At 45.1% G+C, this 24,366-nt stretch overlaps 1 protein-coding gene across 3 annotated transcripts in view; it reads left to right on the top strand.

Moving 5' to 3' along the window:
- Positions 1-24,366, top strand: part of SCHIP1 (schwannomin interacting protein 1) — a 116,399-nt gene that overhangs the window by 35,637 nt on the left and 56,396 nt on the right. The window contains exons 1-2 of one of the 3 annotated variants that reach the window (XM_069975269.1): positions 5,077-5,218; positions 7,029-7,625. In XM_069975269.1, coding sequence (XP_069831370.1) covers positions 5,204-5,218; positions 7,029-7,625 — 612 coding nt within the window. In that variant the 5' untranslated portion in view covers positions 5,077-5,203. Of the gene's footprint in view, positions 1-5,076; positions 5,219-7,028; positions 7,626-24,366 lie in introns of those variants that run through there. The other 2 variants (XM_069975271.1, XM_069975270.1) reach the window with 2 other exon arrangements.

The raw sequence follows: 24,366 nt of genomic DNA, 5'->3' as shown, positions 1-24,366 counted from the left end.
GACATGCCAAAAGTTTGGATCGGTCCAGTTCTGAAGGCTTAGACCCGCCCAACTCTTTTTATTAATTCAGAGGGGAGAGTGGATGTGCTGCAGCTTGTCTTCTTCCGGCTATATCTCCGGATCAGTACTGGTCTGAGCACTCAGACCTGGACCGATCAAAACTTTTGACATATCAAAAGTTATTTTATGACGACAGGTGCATTTTGAGGATCTAAATCTGTATAGTCTGGAGGAAGGGGATGTTTAAATATGTTAAAGGACTAAATAAGGTTCAAGAGGGAAGTGTTTTTAGTATTAAAAAAAACTAAATACAAGGACACATTCTAAGGTTAGTTGGGTGAAAGGTAAAAAACAACACTAAGAAAATATTATTTTACTGAAAGAGTCGTAGATGCTTGGAACAATCTTCCAGCAGATGTGGTAGGTAAATCTACAATAACTGAATGTAAACCTGTCTGGAGTAAACATATATCTATCCTAAGATAATAAGAAAGCAAATCCCAAAAGGACAGACTAGATGGACCAGGCGGTCTTTTCCTGCTGACAATCTTCTATGTTTCCATGTTAGATAACCTGAAAAAATGTGTCAGTGTAAATTTCTGTATTTCATGCATTTAAGCTTCAGAGGATTAATAAATGACTTTCTATATATGCAATGAAAAGATTTAGCTGTGAAGAGTTTCCTTTTTTTTTTTTTTTTTTTAAAGAGAACCTGTCAGCAGAAAAATAGGGACTTATCTGAAGACCCTATGTAATACTGTATTTGTGAGTGTATGTACAGTATGTAACTATATAATCATATTAGGCTTTCCTCTATCAGAACAGGGTTTCATGAATCTGTGTCTCTGTACTTTACTTTGTGCCAGTGACGGGCGTAGGAGTCGGATGTATTCATCAGATGTATTGGTTGCTTCTCTCTTATCGCCACCTGCCTGTTATTGATAATTTCTTACAATCAGCTCTATAGGTAGAAATAGGTTAAACACAGGCAGCGGGAGGAGCGATGCACCTCATAAAGATAACCCTTGGGTCAGCTCCCTGACTGCTGGTATTCCTCTGGAGGGGAGGCCTTGCACAAGTTATAATTACCCAACAACAATAGGGGCCGAGCCTTGGATTCAGTTTTATCCGAGGGCTCCATAGCAGCCGCACAACCTGCCTCTGTTAGCACTTCCAAGTTAAGTACAAAATGTTTACCCACTTGGCCATGCAAATAAGCACAGCCTTCTCCATCTTGTATGAATTGATAATTAGTTTGTTACTATGTGACGTCTGATTCTCTTCGTACATTACCCCCTGAATAAGTGCAGCAGAATGATCAGCAGTGCCAAGGATTAAGTGAAATTTTGGACTCAAATCATATTTCTGGCAGGCATCAGAAAACTAATGCAAAACGGACCGAATGTGTTGGATATTTTCTTGGAGGTTATTGTCTGCAGGATCGCTGGCTGCGTAACAATTACATATTTCACCTAAAATTGCTGAATGCATTGTGTGTCAGTGGAAACCAATAGACAATACAGTCTGACATTTTTGTTGGGTAAGATAAGAGCTAGACTCTTGACTATATTTACATGCAATGAAAGGGTTACCTTTGTATCTTAATACCAGAGAATGAGACATGAAGCTCTATGTGCTGTTATTGTATTTCCATATCATCCAGTGATCTCCATACTGTCCAAAAGGTGACTGGACAGTATGCATAGGTAAGATTTAAATAAGGACAAATGATCCCTTTAATTCCCTGGTAACACAAGACTAATGTAAAGAGCTGACTAAATTATAGAATAATATTATACAGAATAATATACAGAGGAACATAGAAGATTGTAGACACAAAAAGACCACCTGCTCCACTGAATTGGTCCTTACAATATTTCCTTTTTATTTTTTATGTTAGGATAGATATAGGTTGATATTAGTCATGCTTATACTTACATACTGTGGATTTACCAACCACATCTGCTAGACGTTTGTTCCAAGTAACTATTACTTGTTCAGTAAAATAACATTTTCTGACAATGATTCTTCTGATTTTCCCTCAACTAATCTCGGACTTCTCTCCCAAGTACACTTTTCTTTATTGTATAGTGGACTATAAGAAACAGGTTACATTTTATCCACCTATTAGTACATGATGTCACAGCAGCTCAGAGCCTTCCCCTCTCCGCCACCATCTCTATATGAATAGGACTCTCCCCTCTCCGCCACCATCTCTATATGAATAGGACTCTCCCCTCTCCACCACCATCTCTATATGAATAGGACTCTCCCCTCTCCACCACCATCTCTATATGAATAGGACTCTCCCCTCTCCACCATCATCTCTATATGAATAGGACTCTCCCCTCTCCACCACCATCTCTATATGAATAGGACTCTCCCTCCACCACCATCTCTATATGAATAGGACTCTCCCCTCACCATAACCTCTATATGAATAGGACTCTCCCCTCTCCACCATCTCTATATGAATAGGACTCTCCCCTCACCACCATCTCTATATGAATAGGACTCTCCCCTCACCACCATCTCTATATGAATAGGACTCTCCCCTCTCCACCACCATCTCAATATGAATAGGACTCTCCCCTCTCCACCACCATCTCTATATGAATAGGACTCTCCCCTCTCCACCATCTCTATATGAATAGGACTCTCCCCTCTCCACCATCTCTATATGAATAGGACTCTCCCTCCACCACCATCTCTATATGAATAGGACTCTCCCCTCACCATAACCTCTATATGAATAGGACTCTCCCCTCTCCACCACCATCTCTACATGAATAGGACTCTCCCCTCTCCACCACCCTCTCTATACGAATAGGACTCTCCCCTCTCCACCACCATCTCAATTTGAATAGGACTCTCCCCTCACCACCATCTCTATATGAATAGGACTCTCCCCTCACCACCACCTCTATATGAAAAGGACTCTCCCCTCACCACAATCTCTATATTAATAGGACTCTCCCCTCACCACAACCTCTATATGAATTGGACTCTCCCCTCACCACCACCTCTATATGAAAAGGACTCTCCCCTCACCACAATCTCTATATTAATAGGACTCTCCCCTCACCACAACCTCTATATGAATTGGACTCTCCCCTCACCACAACACAACCTCTATATGAATAGGACTCTCCCCTCACCACCATCTCTATATGAGTAGGACTCTCCCCTCACCACCATCTCTATATGAATAGTACTCTTTCCACACTCAGTTAAGTTAGACTTTGACTTATAGGGGCCATTCTGGTGTTTCCCTATTTAGGTCCCAATGCTCGCAACAGAGTGAGGACCTGAGGGACTACGTATCAGGGTGGTTTGGTGCTCTCCCCACTAGGAGGCACCCCTTGGCAATGGGCTTCCTTCTCTGGAGAGAGGGATATCTGGCTATTCCTGTGTTTTGAGACTTGTAACTGAGGCTTTTTGCATATTCAAACTTTGTAGGGAGCAATCAGTGGAGACTCTTAAATGAGTACTCCATTGTTTTTTTCACTGTTCTCCTTGAGTTCAGTGATCGTTGTGTTTTGTTGGTCAATCTTTCATTGCCCCTGATAGCCAGAATGCTGCTCCACACTGACGGGGGGCAAATACCCCAAAACGGCTGTCTGTGGATGGATGCCTAGCCTTGGTAACCCTTGTCTTATGTCGTTATACTCGCCACAGAGTTAGACTTTGACTCACAGGGGCCACCCTGGTGTTTCCCTATTTGGGTCCTAAAGCTCGCAACAGAGCGAGGACCTGAGGGACTATGTATCAGGGCAATGGGCTTCCTTCTCTGGAGAGAGGGATATCTGACTATTCCCGTGTTTTGAGACTCGTAACTGAGGCTCCACAGACCCCTTTTTTGCATATTCAAATTTTGTAGGGGGCAATCAGTGGAGTACTCCATAGGTTTTTTTCACAGTTCTCCTTGAGTTCAGTGATTGGTGTGTTTTGTTCACCATCATCCTCTCTATATGAATAGTATTCTCCACTGTAAATGAGGCTCTCCCTAAACACCACGACCAACATCTATATATGAATAGCGCTCTTACAGTCCTATGTAAAAAAAAAAAAACACTCAGCCCTTCCCTTCAGTCCCAACAACATGTACCACTATTCTGCTGCACAATACAGTCCTAAGTAACATAATTTTCAGCAACATACAGTCCCATGTAAGTAGCATCACTGTTCACTCTTTAGACCCCCCCAACATATGATGTCATGTAAATAGCATCACTGACTTCTCACAGTCCTATGTAAATAGCATCACTGACTTCTCACAGTCCCATGTAAATAGCATCACTGACCTTTTACAGTCCCATGTAAATAGCATCACTGACCTCTTACAGTCCCATGTAAATAGCATCATGGAGTTCTCACATTAGAACCAACATACAGTCCCAAGTACATAGCCTCACTACACTGTCTTTAGACACCCCTCAACATACAGTCCCATGTAAATAGCATCACTACACTCACTTTAGACGCCCCCAACATACAGTCCCATGTAAATAGCATCACTACACTCACTTTAGACGCCCCCCCCCTCCTACATACAGTCCCATGTAAGGACGTCCCTTCTTATAAGATACACTCGCATCCTGCATTGCCCCCTCTGTTCCCCTCCTCAGCCCCCTCAGGTGCTGGCGCCCTTACAGGCTTATCTCTCCTGCACACAGAGACCCCATTCTGCCGGGATACACTGAGCTACTGAGCCGCCCCTGCTACCCGGTCACATGACTGGAGAATGTCACGTGACCTTCTGCCTTCAGAAGGGTCTTACCGGGTATTGTGTTTAGTCTTTACGTACAGGAACAGGGCTCTCCCCTACCACCATCATCGCCATATGAATGGGAATCCCCCTCTCCGTTATTTATATTGTGTATGAATAGGGGTTTTGTACTATATGTGGAGAGGGCGCGCCCTGGTCTAGCTAAACCTTTTAATCCACTAGATGGCGCTGTCCGCTAATGCAGCTACGCAAACTGCGCAATTGGGCAGCACTTGGCATCCCAATGACAGCCACACTTACGTAGACTCCGGAATTCCTATTCCCGGCACTTTACGCAGTGATGTGCTGGGAGTGAGGAGTTTCCGGAGCTGTGGATGTGTGCCGGGCGGCGCCGGTGTACGGAGCTGAGGAGCCTGTGTAGTGCTGCTGCGGGTGAGGACAAGGAGGGGACACTTACAGCTGCGTCACCCGGGGATGAGGGCTTACAAGGTACAGGCATCAGGTATGGGGGTGACTGGGGCTGCAGGGCACATCATGGGATATAAGGGCTGCCCCTACTTTCCCCTATGCACTGTCCACCTGTAGAGATGCATGGACACCCCTGGCTCTATATACTATATAGGTACTGCATTGTAGGTGGATACAAGTACCTAGTGTTCTCCTTAGGTCTTCCCTTAGTGGGATTTCCTATTGTGCAGCCTTCTCCCTGGATCTTAAGGTGGCCTGTGATTTCTTGTGTATATAAGTGTATACTATATGCTGCATGCTCTGCTGGGTATACCAGACATCACCTGTCACACTGAGACTAATAGATCTGTATGTGCCCGGCCACAAAAATGCCTATTCATGCCAGTCTCTGTGCCCCTATATATAGCTCTGCATGGGCATCACCCTCCATCGCTGTCCAGTATGGCTAAGAGAAGATACTAGAAATACTCTTATATCTGCCGCACAGTGCCAGTCATCTGCTTACTTATCACCCACTCCAGCTTTTATTTTTTTTCTTTGTTAATTTTTTCTTAGATTTATTTTTATTTAGTGAATTGATATTATATAAAAAGACCATACTCTGTCTGTATTATTGCACCTGAAGGCAGAGACTTCCCTGTCATACTATATGCAGAAAGCAGGCCACTATCTGTGGAAGTCTGTATTCTGCCTGCAGAGCAGACCTTATCACATATATATATATATATATATATATATATATATATATATATATATATATAAACATAGTACATACACCCGGAGGGAGCAGCCCAATCTATCAGAGGATTGCCTCCTCTAGTGTTCTCCAACCTCTGTGCTCCCAGCATACCCCTATAGGTGCATTTTTATTGCCATTTTGGCTGTCGGGGACATGCTGGGTGTAGTAGTTCTGCACCAGATGGAGGGCCACAGATTGGGATCACTACTACTATTACTATGATTCTTATTGTAGCTATGAAGTAGGAAATTGCTGTTTTTCCAATTGATTTTCACCTTTTAATACCATGGTGGTCTTCAGGGTATGCTGAAATTTGTAGTTTTGCAACAGTGGGTGAGATACTGGATAGGAGATGCTACGCTATAGTGATTGTAGGTATACAGTTTTTGCAGTTGATGTTCACCTTTAATATCAGTGTGGCTGTCAGGGCATGCTGGGAGTTGTAGTTTGGTAACTGCTCGAGAGCTACAGGTTGGGGATCAGTGCTCAAGAATGATGGGAAGTGCTCTATTTGCGATTGATTTTTCCCCTTTTAATACTACTGGGACAGTAACAGTTCACTGGTGCCGATTTCTATCTATCTATATATATATATACATATATATATATATATATATATATATATATATATATATATATATATATATATATATATATATAATCGCTTTTAGATCTATTTGAGGCAGGCTCGTGCTGCTGTAAGAAAGCGCTGCAGCGACGTGCCAGCGTGAACCCAGATAGGTGAAATTTACTACAGCAATTGAGTCTGGTGGTAATTATCATGAGGAATATTAATATTGGGCACACTGCTTATTATCCCACTGTCAGCAGCGACGTGTATGTAAATGCCTGGGCTTATTGTAGGCTCAGGGAGAGGAGGAGTAGCAGGATAGGAATCTTTACAGCCTCAGGGGATGGATATTCTTGCTGGCAGTTTCCAGTTGCTTCATGCTTTTTTTTCCCCCCAGAGAGCAAGTATAGACAGGCTGCTTGACTTTGATGAAAAAGAAACACAAACTAATCTGTCTTTCTCCTTTCCTTCTTTCTCCTTTCCTTCTTTCTCCTTGGCATGCTGGCCATGTCAACCTGCAGGATTACAGAGAGGATGGCATGGATTTAGGTAGTGATGCTTGTAGCCGCTCAAGTTCCGAATCCTGCTCCAACAAAGTGACCCCTTGTTCAGACTGTAAGTCATCCCCCAGCCTGGATCTGGCTGCCCTGGAGGATTATGAGGAGGAGGAGGACTTTATGGTGGACAAGGTGAGCGACGAGTGGGAAGATGAAGATGAGGAAGAAGAAGGAGTTGGTGGTGGTGATGATGATGGCTTTCACAAGGACAATTGCTTTTCAAGGACTGTCACAGCCAGGAGTTTAGCAGAAGAGTTCGAGGACATTAAAGGTGGTCACCTGTCAGCTACCAATGGGAACCCGTCTCATCAGCACAAACTAAATGGAAACTTAATAACTGGGAAACCCCCAAATAGAGGAAAGCACAGCCCTCCCAGACCTCAGAGTAACTCTGTCAGAGGGCTTCCACTGAACTCCATTGTTGGTTCAGGTGGCATCATGAGGGAGGAACCCCAGCTTCCCACCATGGATTGGGAGGCCTTAGAGAAGCACCTTGCTGGACTACAGTTCCAGGAACAAGAGTCCAGGAACCAGAAACAAGCGAGATCCAATTACACATCAGTAAGTCTCCTTTATTATACTATCCTGAAAGCATGAAACTCCTTACTGCATTTCCAGCAGATGTTTAGGTGCCTGTATCCATCCTATAAAGGTATATGTGGATAACAGGAAAGCCATGGTGTGTTTGCTGTGTATTTTTCATAATTTTATTTATTCATTTGCAATTGAAACATCTATCTATCTATTTTCTGGGGTAGATCTGAAGAAAAACCAATGTAAAACTGTGTAAGGTTCACATTGTCAAAGTGGAGTACCTTTATGGTGTACATTGATATACTTGCAGAAGGATGTAACAGCATATATCGAACTGTAACTGCTGCAGGCCTATTGACCTTAAAGGTTTACATCGGACATATATATTTTTGATATATCGCCACTATTGCATAGAAAATAATAAGCATCCTATTCTCATCTAACCACGCTCCCTGGGTCCTTCTGTCACATCTTTGTTTCCCCGCTGAATGCGCCGGTCACTACTTAGAAGACTCATCTCTACAGCACAGCTCGCTCAGCCAATCACTAACTAAGGTGGGACAGGGCCACCCCACTGATTGGCTGATGAGTCTGTCTTGGAAATATTGGGCAGAGCGTTCAGCGGGGGAATACAAGACATGACAGACAGACCCGGGAAGAGCACTTAGGTGAGAAGATCAGAATATATAGATCTGGGAGCTCAGTGTAGGGAAGTGACCCCAGAACATCACTAATAGGGAATGGAACAAAAACATCTACTCCTACCATATTATCACCATACTGTCACACTGTTACCATATTATCACCATTCTGTCACACTGTTACCATATTATCACTATACTGTCACACTGTTACCATATAATCACCATACCGTCACACTGTTACCATATAATCACCATACTGTCACACTGTTACCATATAATCACCATACTGTCACACTGTCCTGCAGACTGGACCTGAGAGCTCCCAGCATCAGGATTAATTATGATGGCACTAGTGTACTGTAGTGACCACGGGACTGCCATACACTGAACCATTTAGACACCAATGGTACACATGCTCTGCACACTATGTAAGTGATTACAGTGCAGTTACTAAGGACCAAGCAATGCTATTGATATATATCAAGACCGATATTACCAATAATACCAGTATATAGGAAGGAAATATTATCACCATACATATTACCGCCATACTGTTAGGGCCCTATTACATCAACAGATTATCTGACAGATTTTTTGAAGCCAAAGCCAAGAATGGACTATACACAGCGAACAGGTAATAAAGGAAAGACTGAGATTTCTCCTCTTTTCAAATCCATTCCTGGCTTTGGCTTAAAAAAATCTGTCAGATAATCTGTTGGTGTAATAGGGCCCTTATTTGACCAAATCCTGTATACTAAAACCAATAAAACACAGTACCAGATAACAAGTTACAAATAATACCCCCACATACTGACTAATGCTACTGAATAACATCCCCTGTACACAGATCCCTATCACCTCAATCAGTCATATAGAGGTGGACGCAGCTCTACACAGGTTGTATACACCATATACATTACAGTGCAGTTACATCAGGTGACTCACAGGGGACGTGTTCTCTGATCAGAGTTCTTCCCTTTTCATCTTCATCTCCCATCTTCCATCTGCCCTGGGCCATTATGTGAACTTCTCCGAGCCACGAATCCACAGAATCTGCCAGACAGAAATATTAGGCTCCTCACTCTGGCACCATCCTCATCTCTATACTAACTGCACATCTATATTGGCCCCTTTACACCCTTATTTAGTGGGAATGCTGACTCTATGGGATCCCCTTTATAGATATCCCCCTGTATTATCCTCCTTATACATGCCCCCCCTGTTATCCCCTTATAGATAGCTCCCTGTTATCCCTCTTATAGATGTCCCCCCTGTGTTATTCCCCTTATACATGCCCTCCCGTTATCCCCCTTATAGATGGCCCCCCTGTTAGCCCCCTTATAGATGGCCCTTCTGTTAGCCCCCTCATAGATTGCCCCCTATAGATGGCCCCCGTTAATCCCCTTATAGATGACCCCCCTATTAGCCCCCTTATAAATGGCCCCCCTGATAGCCCCTTATAGATGGCCCCCCTGATAGCCCACTTATAGATGGCCGACCCTTATAGTCCCCTTATAGTGGGCCCCCTGATAGCCCCCTTACAGATGCCCCCCCTAAAAGCCCCCTTTTAGATGGCCCCACTGATAGCCCCCTTATACATGGCCCCACTGATAGCCCCCTTATAGATGCCCAGCCCCCGTTAGTCCCCTTATAGATGCCCCCCAGTGCAGATAAAAAAAATGTAAAAAAAAAAATCACCTAACCACTCTACTCCCGCCGGCTGTCTTCTTCTCTTTGTCCCCGATTGACACTCCGCTCCCTGTCCCGCACCCGCCTGGCGCACGCATCAGGAAGCTCTGTGCGCGCCGGGTCGGTACTTCCGGTACAGGGAGCATCTCTAATAAGCACTCGTTTGTACCGGAAGTTCCGGCCTTCGGCGCACACAGAGCTTCCTGATGCGTGCGCCGGGCGGGTGCGGGACACCCCCCCAGGGAGCGCAGCATCAGCTGGGGGTCAGATTGCCTCTTGTGACCGCAAGCAAGACACTGCTTGTGGTCACAAGAGTGCGGCAAGGGGGGGGCCTGCGGAAGCACTTTATGACTGTCGGGGGAGGGCCCTGTCGCCCCACAGTCAGTGCACCGTATCAGCGTGGAGATTGGGGCCTACCGAAGGATCCTCTGGTGGCCCAGTCCAACTCTGGGTGTATGTGCACCTCTTGAGTACAAAGCTCGTAGGAATTGCGGGACGCACCCCGATGAATTCACGATAAAATATATAACTTTTATTCGCACATCATAAAAACAAACAAAAAAAATTATAAAGCTAAAAACACGCAGACGCATTGCAGGGTTACAACCCCTTAATCATTTTTTCCCCCACAGAATATTATTTTTTATGAAGGGCAAAATTACCCCTTTAAAGACAGCCTGTAATCAGTTTAATACTGCCCAAACCACAAGTTATCGGGGTGATCCCCATTACTAGAGGCTTGATTGATAGATCTTTTCCTGTTTGGATATAGGGGAGAGCTTTCAATTAAGGTGAGTGGGGCAAGGAGAAGGGACCGCCCCAATAACCCATGGTTCAAGCAACATCAAAGTGGTGGCAGGTTCCCTTTAACTACTTTATGTGAGACAGTAAGGCTGTGTTCCCCTATGTACGATCACAAATGTGACCAAAACCATGCCCATATTTCATTTCTTCATCTATAGCTACATAATGCCTCCTGGATTATCGGCAATATTATGCGGCTATTGATAACCCCATGGGTGGTGTGCTTTTGGCCACATTTATGAAGGTAAATGTGGTAAAGCAGCCTATATACACTGTATTAGCAATGCAAACATATTTTATTTCTTCGGTACATGGAATGGCAGCATGCTCACAAGCTTAACATTTTCCCAAGTCTAGACCACCTGCAGTCCGGGCAGACATTTTGCAGGACAGACACTCCTCCTTCCTCATGCGAATGTCCTCTGAAACATCCGCCCGGACTGCAGGTGTTTTGGACTTAGGAAAATGTTCAGCTTGTGAGCATGTTGTTATACCATGATCCGAAAAAAAAAAGAGGTTTGCATTGCTAATGCTGAGTATTACTGTCTCTGCCATAGGAGACTATACATAAGAAAGTGCAAAGTGGCAAGATTAAAGGGGTTATCCAGCGCTGCAAAAACATGGCCACTTTTCCCCCTACTGTTGTCACCAGTTCAGGTGTGGTTTGCAATTAAGCTCCATTTACTTCAATGGAACTGAGTTTTAAAACCCCACCCAATCTGCAGACAACAGTAGGAGGAAAGTGGCCATGTTTTTGTAGTGCTGGATAACCCCTTTAAGGTACTGGAACATTTGCATTATTCCTTACCACACCTTTTTGTGTCTTTGCTTGGATTTGATGGAGATTCAAGTGATTGGGGAATTTTCCATTGAGAAAGTGCGGCCCTAAGTCTGTTATTTAATATTCTTTATGCACACAAACTAGTCATGTGCACAGAGGCTGTAAGGTGGCACACAATGGTCCCGCAGCCTCATACTGTGGAGCCATGTGGAGTTTGTTGCTTCCTATAGTGCCCTATGTGCTGTCTATTTGTTTCCTAAGGTGGTAATGATGTGGTTTCCAGCCGCAGCTCTGCACTGTGGTAACGTTCCCATATCCAATAAATTTGCTGCTATTTAAAGACATAACAGGTGTTTTCTCTATAACTTGCATTTGTCCTTTCATTGACCACTTGACCCACAAGTCAAATATTCTCAGAGGTTTTATGATCGCAGTTTGGTGACCACCTGGCTTATTGCTTCACCTAATGTTTAGCTCTGTTGCCACTTGCTTGCTGTCTACAATGACTGCTATTCCTAAGTGTGAACATTGTTCTTGTACTGAACTGAATTCACCTGGGTCACCTTTATTCATTTCACCTAAATGTTTTATTCGTCCAGAGTTAGTTACATTAAAACCCTGGCCATAAAGGGGTACTCCGGCGGGGGAACATTTTTTTTCCTGACATCGGGGAGGAGGTGGCTGAGGGAAACGACGTCCACTCACCTCACCGGTTCCAGCAGCGGCTCCCGCATCGTGACATTCCGGTCCCCGATGAAAGCGGCCGGGAACCGGGGAGCGGAGCGCTGCGATGTGGGACCCGCTGCTGGAACCGGGGAGGTAAGTGGTCATCGTTTCCCTCAGCCACCTACTTCAACCCCCCACCCCCACCCCACCCCCCCGCCGGACTACACCTTTAATTTGTCATCCAAAAATTCAGGGGTGTTAATCTACAAAACACAACTCGGATGGAAGGTTCTATACTCCATTTAACTGTTTGTGGTCCAACAATATTTTGTGCAGTCATTCTTATGCCTGTAAGTACTGTACGTGTGTGCAATGTGTCAGTCACACAATCAGCTGCCAAAGAATACTTTACCCCTTAGTATTCTTATTACCCAAAGCTGTGGGATTTTAGTCTTTTCAGCTTTTAGTCATATACACAGCCTGTATGTCTTTGTGCAGAGGCCTTACAGCTCCCTAGTATATATGCACACAGGCTCAATGTACTGCCATATAGGGTCTGTCAGGTCCAATGTATACAGAGATCTTCTCTCCTACAAGCAGTACTTCTACGGAAGAACACCTCCATACATATGACATGCGATGGAGCATGCCACAATTTTGTTTTCTGTCAAGTTTGCACAGAAGTAGTTGACAGAAGAGGACGACTCAATGACTTTCTGATTTATCTTACAGGGAAAGAAATGGTGATCTAATAATGATAAATGTGTTAGTAGCTATTTATAAGAGACCTGCATTGCAGCCTTGTCTATTTTGTTGTGTATAATACAGTTGCTATTTTTACTTGCCCTATGTCACTCAGGTCTAGGCACTACTGATATTTAGATGTCACATTTTGCACCAATTCAGTACACCTAACTGACTCTGGCCAAGCCTCAGTTGCTTCATAGACCTGACCATAAAACAACCTAATATGTTAGACAGTATGACACTTAACGTAACCCCTCTATTCCTATGTAGGGCTAGGTTTACACATGCTTAGGATGTGACCCCGGGGACACAGACAGACAGGTGTAGAGCCCTTGAAAATAGCTGTGAAGTGAACCACTCGCTATTGTGCAGAATGACATTGGATTTATCTGCCATCTGTGTTTATTGTGGTGCCAAATGTTTATGAGTATTTTGGGACTATTGTGCATTCTAAGTTTCTATAAACATGACAATATTTTGTGTATGTTGTCAGTACTTGTAGTACAATGAGAAGATTTTTACCTGCCAGAAGCATTAACTGTAAAACTAGCTATAAGATTGGGCATATGTGTCCCAAGATATTTCTGAGCCTTGGACCATTCGTCTTGTATCACACAGACTGATCGAAACTTTTAACATATATCTATGACATGTCAAATTATTATATATTTATATAAATGACAGTGCCCATTACATAGTTTGTTTGTTTTTGTAGTGGGTAAAAAGTCTTCTCCGATCATGTGATGGGCACACCATGATGTGCGTGGTTTGTTACATATACAACTCTAATAACTTTACTGTGAGGTGGGCACCTGTGTGATCTTTACGTGACCTGGGCAGATGTGTATTCTCTAGATCAGGGATGGGGAACCTTAAAGAGTCACTGTTGTAAAAAAAAAAATCCACTGCTCAGAATCAGGAAATCTCAATCAGACGGGTCCTGTCTGTGCTATGGAGGGGGGAGGAGAGACGAGTGAGATGAGTCGGCAGCAGAGAGAAGAGAACAAAGGATTACACAACAGGGAGCCCGCTGAAATCCCCTATTCAGAGGTCAGAGAGGTCAGTGGTGACATCAGAGGAGAGAGCTGTGATGTAGCTGTAAATTAACTCTTTGTTGTCCTGTTTTGGAGTCTCATCTTCTCTCCTCCATAGACAACAATGAAGACAGGGGGGAGAGCTTCAAACTGCTTTTTCATGATAAAAATTAATTTTTCGGCTTATATACCCAATTACAAAGTTTCTTAAAATTGCTTGTACTATTGATTTCTGCAGGAAAATTCTTTTAATGACAGTGACACTTTCAGCACAACTACAGTTCCCATCATGCCTGGACAGCCGAAGCATATACAATATGCAATGATAACAAGCAGGGATATTAAAAACTATGAGGAACTGATGATAAATGTATACCAGACACCAGGGGCGTAACTAGAAATGGCTGGGCCCCATAGCAAACTTTTAATTGGGGCCCCCCCCTCAACCGACCACTATGCCGTCAACACACCCAGCTCTACACAGGGTCTGTACTACATATAAATTACCGTGCAAATATATCTAGTGACTCACAGGGAACTTCTCCTCTGATCGGAGTTCTTCCTTTTTCATCTTCTGCCCTGGGCCATTATGAGAACTTCTTCAAGCCACGAATCCACAGAATCTGCCAGACAGACATATTAGGCTCCTCACTGGCACCATCCTCATCTCTATACACACTGCACATCTGTATTGGCCCCTTTAAGCCCTCTTTCAGTGGGTAGCCCTGGCTCCTTATAGATAGTCCCTTGTTCAGTCTTCCACATAGATGGCCCTGTGTGCATCTACTATAGTAGAGAGCCCCTCTGTGTTTATAGTAGATGACAACCTCTGTGCATCCCCTATACCAGGGGTAGGGAACCTCGGCTCTCTAGCTGTTGCAAAACTACAACTCCCATCATGTGTAGACTGTCAAAGCTAAAGCTGTAGTTTTTTAACAGCTGGAGAGCCAAGGTTCCCTATTCCTGCCCTGTAGTATATGGCCCCCTCTGTGTAGTCCCCTTATAGATGACCCCTCTGTTTAGTCCACTAAAATAGATACCCCCCCCTCTGTGCATGCCCTATTATATACATCCCGCAGTTTAGTTACCCTTATAGATGCCTCCTCTGTGACGTCCTCCCCCAGTGTTGTCCCTCCTCCATAGGCAGCGCCCAGTGTTGTTCCACTTACAAATGGCCCCCAGTATTTTCCCTCCCCCATAGGCAACCCCCAGTGTTGTGCCTCCCCCATAGGCAGCACCCAGTGTTGCCCCTCCCCCATAGGCAGCGCCCAGTGTTGTCCCTCCCCCATAGGTAGCGCCCAGTGTTTTCCCTCCCCCATAGGCAGTCTCCAGTGTTGTCCCTCCCCCATAGGCAGTCTCCAGTGTTTCCCCCCCCCATAGGCAGCCACCAGTTTTGTTCCTCCCCCATAGGCAGCCCCCAGTGTTGTCCCTCCCCCATAGGCAGCCCCCAGTGTTGTCCCTCCCCCATTTATATAGCTCCCAGTGTTGTCCCTCCCCATATATATAGCCCCCAGTTTTTTCCCTCCCCCATATATTTAGCCCCAAGTGTTGTCCCTCCCCCATATATATAGCCCCAAGTGTTGTGCCTCCCCATATATATATATATATATATATATATATATAGCCCCCAGTATTGTGCCTCCCCATATATATATAGCCCCCAGTGTTGTGCCTCCCCATATATATATAGCCCCCAGTGTTGTGCCTCCCCCATATATGTAGCCCCCAGTGTTGAGCCTCCCCTATATAGCCCCTAGTGTTGTCCCTCCCCCATATATATTGCCCCCAGTGCTGTGCCTCCCCCATACATATAGCCCCCAGTGCTGTGCCTCCCCCATATATGTAGCCCCCAGTGCTGTGCCTCCCCATATATATACAGCCCCCAGTATTGTGCATCCCCCATATATATATATATATATATATATATATATATATATATATATATATATATATATATATAGCCCGCAGTTCTGTGCCTCCCCCATATATATAGCCCCCAGTGCTGTGCCTCCCCATATATATAGCCCCCAGTGCTGTCCCTTCCTCATATATACAGCCCCCAGTGCTGTGCCTCCCCCATATATATACAGCCCCCAGTGCTGACCCTCCCCCATATATACAGCCCCCAGTGCTGTGCCTCCCCCATATATATATATATATATATATATATATATATATATATATATATACAGCCCCCAGTGCTGTGCCTCCCCCATATATATATATATATATATATATATATATATATATATACAGGGGATGTATGTATATATATATATATATATATATATATATATATATATATATATACAGCCCCTAGTGCTGGAAGCTGCTGATCTGTCGGGGGCAACACTCTTGTGATCGCAAGCAAAATGCTGCTTGCGGTCACAAGAGTGATTGACAGGGCGGCAAGCCTATGGCTTCTCACGCTGTTAATCAGAACACTGAACACCCGGGAGGCCCGCTCGACCACCGGGTGTTGTAGGCAGTAAGCTCCGGGGGCCCAGGCCACAGGCCCCCCGATGCTAGGGGCCCCGTAGCAGCCGCTACGGCGGTAGTTCCGCCCCTGCCAGACACATGTATTACTTTTCATTATACTAATATACTCTTACAGAAATTGGGATAGCAGATGTTAAACTGTAGTATTGAAAGTGATATGTCTGTGAGTAGTTATAGGACATTTTGTGTTTTTATCTCTCATTTGCCTCTTTTGTGCAGTCATTCTTATGCCTGTAAGTACTGTACGTGTGTGCAATGTATCAGTCACACAATCAGCCAAAGAATACTTACTTGTGGGTCACTCAGTGCTGCAAGGATTGTTCCTCCAGCGGTTGCAAAACTACAATTCCCACCATGCCTGGAATTTTTGAGAAATTACTGTTGTGCAGCACTGTTTACGTCATTTATGTCCTCAGAATAGGCTTTGAAGTGCTGATCTGCCCATTCCCTGCCACATACAGCTATATCGTATGTGATGAAGCATCCTGCTGTCTATTAGGGTGTACGAATATATGTTTTATAAACCCCTTTGGTATTTTGTAAATATTCTTAAGGGAGCTCTTAAGATTTTCTTATGAGTGCTCCCTGTATATTTTAGTTGTGGAGGGTAGTATTTTATCGTGGTCGTACTGTATACCTACATCCCAGTGCTGATAATAAGAATTGAGGACATACCCATCTGGAGGACCAGAGAAATACCAGGAATCGGGGTCAGGAACTGGGTAACCAGGGCTATTCAGGAAATACCTACATGTTTGTCTACATTTACAACAGGAAGGAAACTCAAGAAAGCAAACGCATCTCCCTGGAACTTGTACAACGTGAATGCAATGGTTTATTTCTGTATGACAGCCTATGCAATATGGAGTATAATCCCAGCATAATATCTACATGCTATGCTACATACTTACCACTTTTGACTAGAGATGAGCGAACCTGGAGCATGCTCGAGTCGATTCGAACCCGAACTTTCAGCATTTGATTAGCGGTGGCTGCTGAACTTGGATAAAGCCCTAAGGCTATGTGGAAAACATGGATATAGTCATTGGCTGTATCCATGTTTGCTAGACAACCTTAGAGCTTTATCCAGCCCCAGCTAATCAAATACCGAACGTTCGGATCGACTCGAACCCGAACCCGGTTCGCTCATCTCTACTGTTGACCCCACAACAGGTCTGAAAACATAAAGTTTAGTGAAAAGTACAAAGTCAACATTTAGATAGATTTTGAATTCCTTCCTTTTACTAAATCCATTGAATTGCACTGTTAATGAAGTTTACACTCTCGTTTTGCTTGTAAAATGGGTAAATAAGCATAAGGATTATATAATGCATGTCCAGACAGACGTACTTCAACTGTTATGACATCTACATTGACAACCCCTATCTATATTGAAGCCATGCCAGTGATCAGTGGATTGCTGAGGTTTCGGCCTCTTAAACACCCAGCTGTTATCACAGGGAGAGCTCCGTCCACATATCGCACACATTACCGCTGCAGCACGCGGCCCAGTCACTGCCCGGTGGGAAGCTGATAAGGAAAGTGTCTGGCAGCAGCGTTTGATGGCAGACAGCAGGGAAAAGAAAGATAAGGCATGTTTTATTCAGCATGCCCAGTCTCTTGTAGAAGTGAATAAAGTGAGGGAGGATGGCTAAAATTTTTTGAAATGTGGGAAGACTTGTCAGCATTTTGAGGTAAAGGAAAGACTTAGGGGCCTATTCCGCGGTAGCGATAATCGGCTGAATCGTTTTTGAACCCCAAAAATGCCATATGACATATCGCTGAAAAACGCCTAGTCCAGAAAGAAGAGTCCAGCCATATAGTACATGAGAACATACCCCTCTACTAGTTATTCACAGGAAAAGGGATAACAAGACCTAAAGATAATTAATGGAGCACTGTCCCCACTGTTTATTTCAGGGGGAAATGTTTTCCACATTCTCATAACCACTGGGACCCCAACCAATCAGCTTGATATCCCCTATCCTGTGCATTTTGCAGGGGGGCAGCTAGCTAGCCCAGACCTACATGTATGGGTGTGGGGGCACAATACTCTTGCCTTGCCCCTGATCCTGCCCACACACACGAGCCACTGGGTTATGTATATATGATGTATATTTATGGTGGTGTCCGTGTTGCTATGATTGGTGTGACCCTGTCACTTGATAAAACCTTTTGCCAAGCCTTGTAGATGTAGGTATAAACCTTGTGATGCATGTTTTTTCTTCAAGGTTTGAGTGTTCCTTTAATCCAGGGATATGGACACACAAGCAGGAGTTCCACCAGCCACCGCTCTATACTACTTGTGCTCATTGTGCAGGTGATAGATGTGTGTAGCAGGCAGATGTCCAGCTTTATGACTCAGCAATATGTGATGGACCCCCAACTCCCCCAAGTTAAACCAAAGAACGCAAAATAAAGACATAACACATTGTAATCAGGTGTCAAAGGGTCCCAATTTTATTTAAAATTACATGACAATGAAAATGGCAGACCCCCGACTCACGAAGAGTCACCCTCCAGCACTCAGGCGAGGAAAAAACCCCTGTGGGGGAAACCTCGAAGGAGCCATGGCTGGAGAGCTGCCCCTCCCCTGGGCTTAGAGGGTAATACCATACTGTAAGTATAATAACCTGGATGTGAGAGAGATCTGGCTGCAATATCTGTCACCTTATTGATGGCTAGGTGGCTGTATCACTTCTCCTTCACAGATCCAGATCCCCTGCTAGAACCTCCAAATTTCATCAAGGGTAGGGGGCAGTAAATAAGTCAAGCTCAAGGTCCTCTGGCGCATCCAAGATGGCACTGATCAGGGTGCGGTGCATTGCTTTATGTAACCGTCTTTGTGACATAAGCGCTTGTCATCACAGTGCATGGTTGCCATGGTTACTGCAGGTAAACACATCTGAAGCATTAACCCATTAATGACTGGCAATGTGCTTTACTGCAGAGGTCACTAAACACACTTGTGACCAAGCAAACAACCTATGGTTAGGCCACACTAAGAACACTAAATAATATGGTTTGATGTGGCCCATAGCAACCAATCACAGAGCAGCTTTCTCAGCTTTTCTCATATTACTCTGGTAAAATAAAAGCTGAACTGTGATTGGTTGCCATGCACAATTTAGACAGTGTAATCTGCCCATAGCAACCAATCAAAGCTCAGCTTTAATTTTATAAGAGCTTGTTAATATATAAAAGGTGAGCTGTGATTGGTTGCTATGGGCGAATCAGATTGTGTTTTGTCTCTGGCAGGTTGATAAAGCTGCTCCATTGCTGTAAAATCTTATGATGATGATGACTGAAAACACATGACATCAAGCTTCCCCATAATGCTTTGCAGTCAGCCCTTCCTCCATACCTCCCAACTTTTTGGAGGGACACTTGTGGTTCACAGACATTTCTATACACAGTTTAGAAAACCACTGGTATACAGTTATATACGGCGGATTTGTTAACATGAAGGAGACAGCCGACAATCTGATTTTGTTGAATGTGGAAAGGGCAGCCAAAGAGTATTACTACATTTCCCAGGCTGTCATAGGAAATCTGTGATCACCCGATTAGTTGATCAATGGAGAAACTGCACTGACTGTACAAAAGGGGCTGTCAATTTGTTTAAGGTTACAAACCCACTTGCCGGATCTGCAGTGAGTCTCCTTGCTGCATTTTTGCAGCGATACTCGCTGCAGATCCTGGCCCTATACTTTCAATAGCAGAGAAACTCGCAGCAGGGATGTACATCCCTGCTGCGATTTTGTCTGCAGCCCGCCCCATTAACCCCCCGGCCGCCGGACATTATACATTACCGGGTCCCCGTTCCTGCTTGCTTCGGGGCTCCCGGTGTCTTCACGGCCCGCCCGGCCAATCAGTGCGCTGCGGCGGGGCAGCGCACTGATTGGCCGGGCGGAACGTGCCGGGAGCCGCCGAAGCAAGCAGGAGCGGGGACCTGGTAATGTATATCCTGCCCGCCCCCCTGCAGCCCCGCAGCCCCCGGCCGCACGATCGCCTCCAGCCCCCCGGCCGCACGATCGCCCCCAGCCCCGCAGCCCCCGACCGCACCATCGCCCGCAGCCCCCGGCCGCACGATCGCCCGCAGCTCCGCAGCCCCCGGCCGCATGATCGCCCGCAGCCCCCAGCCCCGCAGCCCCCGGCTGCACGATCGCCCGCTGGGGGCGATCGTGCGGCCGGGGGCTGCGATGCTGGGGGCGATCGTGAGGTCGGGGGCTGCAGGGCTGGGGGCGATCGTGCGGCCGGGGGCTGCGAGCGATGGTGCGGTCGGGGGCTGCGGGGCTGGGGGCAATCGTGCGGTCGGGGGCTGGGGGCGATATACATTACCTGATCCCGGCACGTTCCGCCCGGCCAATCAGTGCGCTGCCCCGCCGCAGCGCACTGATTGGCCGGGCGGGCCGTGAAGACACCGGGAGCCCCGAAGCAAGCAGGAACAGGGACCCGGTAATGTATAATGTCCGGCGGCCGGGGGGTTAATGGGGCGGGCTGCAGACAAAATCGCAGCAGGCATGTACATCCCCTACATAACCTAAGGGTACAAACACACAGTGCTTATACGCTGCGTATTTACTGCTGCGATACGCAGCAGATTAGATCTAAATAACTGAACACAGTATCAAATCTGCTGCGTATCTGCTGTGTGTGTTTGTACCCTAAGGCTACGTTCACACAGAGCAAAAGGAGCGGATTACGCAAGGAAATATTTCCGCCTGAAATCAACTGACGCTGAATTCCGAGCAGAATATAAGCAGAATGCAAGCAGAATCCCTGCGTATTCTGCTAGGAAAGTGTTCAGCTCGTAATCAGCTCTTGACAAATTCAGCGCGGAATACTCGAGGAATCCGCGCTGAATCCGCATGCATTCAGCGCTGAAATTCAGCGAGTATTTGGTGAGTAAACTAGACTATACCACATGGGTCTCAAACTCGCGGCCCTCCAGCTGTTGCCAAACTACAATTCCCATCATGCCTGGACAGCCAAAGCTTTAGCTTTGGCTGTCCAGGCATGATGGGAATTGTAGTTTGGCAACAGCTGGAGGGCCGCGAGTTTGAGACCCATGCTATACCAGAACATATACTAGAATTAATTTCCTCTTGTATTCCGCTTGTATTCCGCGCTGAATCCGCGCTGAATCCGCGCTGAATCCGCGCTGAAACAGAAAATCAGAGCCCCATTGATTTGTATAGGCTTGCGCTAGCGGAAGAATGAACATGTTCATTCTTCTGGCGGAAAGCGGATTAGTTCAGTGCGGAAATTCCACTGTGTGAACTGCAGAGCAGAATTTCCATTCAACACAATGGAAATTAGCTCTGCACCTATTTTAACGGCTGAAATTTCAGCGCTGATTCAGCGCAGAAATTCAGCTGCTTTTGCTCAGTGGGAACGAGCCCGGTATAAACCCACACACCGTATATGCAGCGTATTTACTGCTGCGATACACAGCAAACTCGCAGCAGATTAGATCTAAATAACTGAACACAGCATCAAATCTGTACCAACAAATCTGCTGCGTATTTGTTGCATATCTGCTGCATATACGGTGTGTGGGTTTATACCCTAAAAGTAAAATAGTTCACAGTATTAAAGGGGTACTCCAGCAAAAAAATGTATTTCAAATAAACTGGTGCCAGAAATTTGTACTTTACTTCTATCAAAAAAAATCTCCAGTCTTCCAGTACTTATTAGCTGCTGTATGTTCAGCGGGAAGTGGTTATTCTTTCCAGTCTGACACATTAATATCTACTGCTAAAGTAAGTAACTGTCCAAAGTAAGTTCTTGGCATGGACAGAGGTGGCAGAAGAGAGCAATGTGTCAGACTGGAAAGAATACACCACTTTCTGCAGGACATACAGCAGCTGATAAGTACTGGAAGGCTTGAGGGGTTTTAGTAGAAATAAATTAAAAATCTTTATAACTTTGTGACACCAGTTGATTTGAAAGATTTTTTTCTTAGCTTGACATCCCCTATCCTATGGATTTTAGGGGTAGCACCACCTTGGGCCCACCTGGGAATTTGATTCTTGGGGCCCACCATACCTAACACCAGATATAATAAGCACCAAACCTTTCACATTACTATAGTGACCTTGCACAGAGCTGTGTATGTGACCAGCGATGCTGGCTCACTACTAGTAACTCTTCAGTCACTCTATGCGAACAGTATAACCCGCCATTAAGTTTCTTGAAAGGAGAAGTCCCATGAAACTAACAAGTCTCAGGTAGGCAGGGGGGTGCAGGAACATAATAAAGAAAGTATATTTACCCATCTCTGTGCCCCCAAAGCTCTTCCTTAATGTGCCCGCTCAGCCAATCACTGACTGGGGATGGACAACACTGCAGTTATTTAACAGAATCTGTTCGAAAATGACTGAAAAACTTCCAGCAGCTGTGGGAGAGAGCGCGGTCCAGGGGCATGGGAACTGGTGAGTATAGTTTTTTATTATCTTCCCACACTCCTCTGCCTGACTATCATTTGTTACGAGATTTCTTTTAGCTGTAATTCGCGTTCCAAACGGCTGACACTGTGAGATGCTGTTAGGTCAAGAAGACACATGGTACCTTACATATATTTGTCTGTGCTTCTATAGCATAGAAATTGTTTTTATTCTCTGGTAGAAAGAGTCAGACAGGGAGGCCCACCTCCTGCCAGGGGCCCACCAAGGGGTAGGGCCCACCGGGGGATTCCCCTGTTCCCCTGTAGGCCAGTCCGAGCCTGCATGGGTGACACTCACAGCAGCTGCTCCTGCACATTGCAATTTTGGGGGGGCGGTTTCTTTGGCTTAAAAATTGGCTAAAAAACTATGCCAAGGTCTGCCAGTGTAAACGGCTCAAAGATAGCGCAAACGCGTCGATAAAATTTATGTGGTGTCCCAAAACACTAAATTAGCCAAAATAATGGTGCAAAGAGAATTATAAATGTGCCCCATAGTCTCTGTACACCCTCATGTTCACACTGCGTAAAACAGCGGCCGTTGTTTGCACTGTTTGGAAACAACAGCCGGAAATAATTGACAGGTCAGTTGTTTCCACGACTGTATATAACAATGACCGTTGTTCAATAGACTTTGTCAACAACGGCCATTGTTTTGCATTGATTTCAATGCAGCACTTTTTCTATGACAAGAACGGCTGTTGAACGGCTAATTGGCAACAAGGACTGTTCTTGTCATATAAAAGGTAGGTCCCCCCTCTGAATGGAATGGCAGTCACTGTCACTTGCCTAAAGGAGCTGTCAGAGACAGTCTGGAACTGTACTCCAAGATGGTGCTGCAAAAATTTTGTCCAGCAGAAGTCCTCATATTGCTACTACATACAGAAAAGTAAAAAGTTATGGCTCTCCAAACCCAATGATGAAAAGATTAAAAAAATCTGTATATCATCAAAACCCAAATAGCCCTAAATAGCTGTGTCATGAAGGGTTAAAAGCATGCAGCCTATTTTAGAGCCACCTTGGCACTACAGCTGGTGTTTATGACTCGCTTGTGATATAAAGAGTTTAGGAGTAATTCTAGTTGACGTGCAATGTGGAGCGGCTTTTCAGTTTGCTGTATAATAGCTTGTGTAGGCAAGATGGAGCTCTTTGGGGAATATGTGAATACAGGTGTTAATTAAAATTGCAGTAAGATTGACGGCAGGTGCTGTATTCACAGCGTGGCTATGATGATCTATTGAGTCAGATATGGTGGGAGGCCTGTGATTACAACCCCAAACAATCAGCATGTCCATCTGAATGAGGGAACTAGTAAGTAGGGGAGTCCGGAACCTTTTCCTGTACAAATAGCAGCATTTGTTTGCTGTATATTTCTTGGTGATGTATTTAAAAAAGGAGGGTGATGAACAAGGTTCTTAGGTGTGACCAAACACACGTGGATATCTGCAATGTGAACTAT

The sequence above is a fragment of the Dendropsophus ebraccatus genome, chromosome 6, assembly GCF_027789765.1.
Source record: "Dendropsophus ebraccatus isolate aDenEbr1 chromosome 6, aDenEbr1.pat, whole genome shotgun sequence".
Lineage (NCBI taxonomy): Eukaryota > Metazoa > Chordata > Amphibia > Anura > Hylidae > Dendropsophus > Dendropsophus ebraccatus.
The sequence above is the reverse complement of the archived record's forward strand: the minus strand, read 5'-3'. Positions and strand labels throughout refer to the sequence as shown.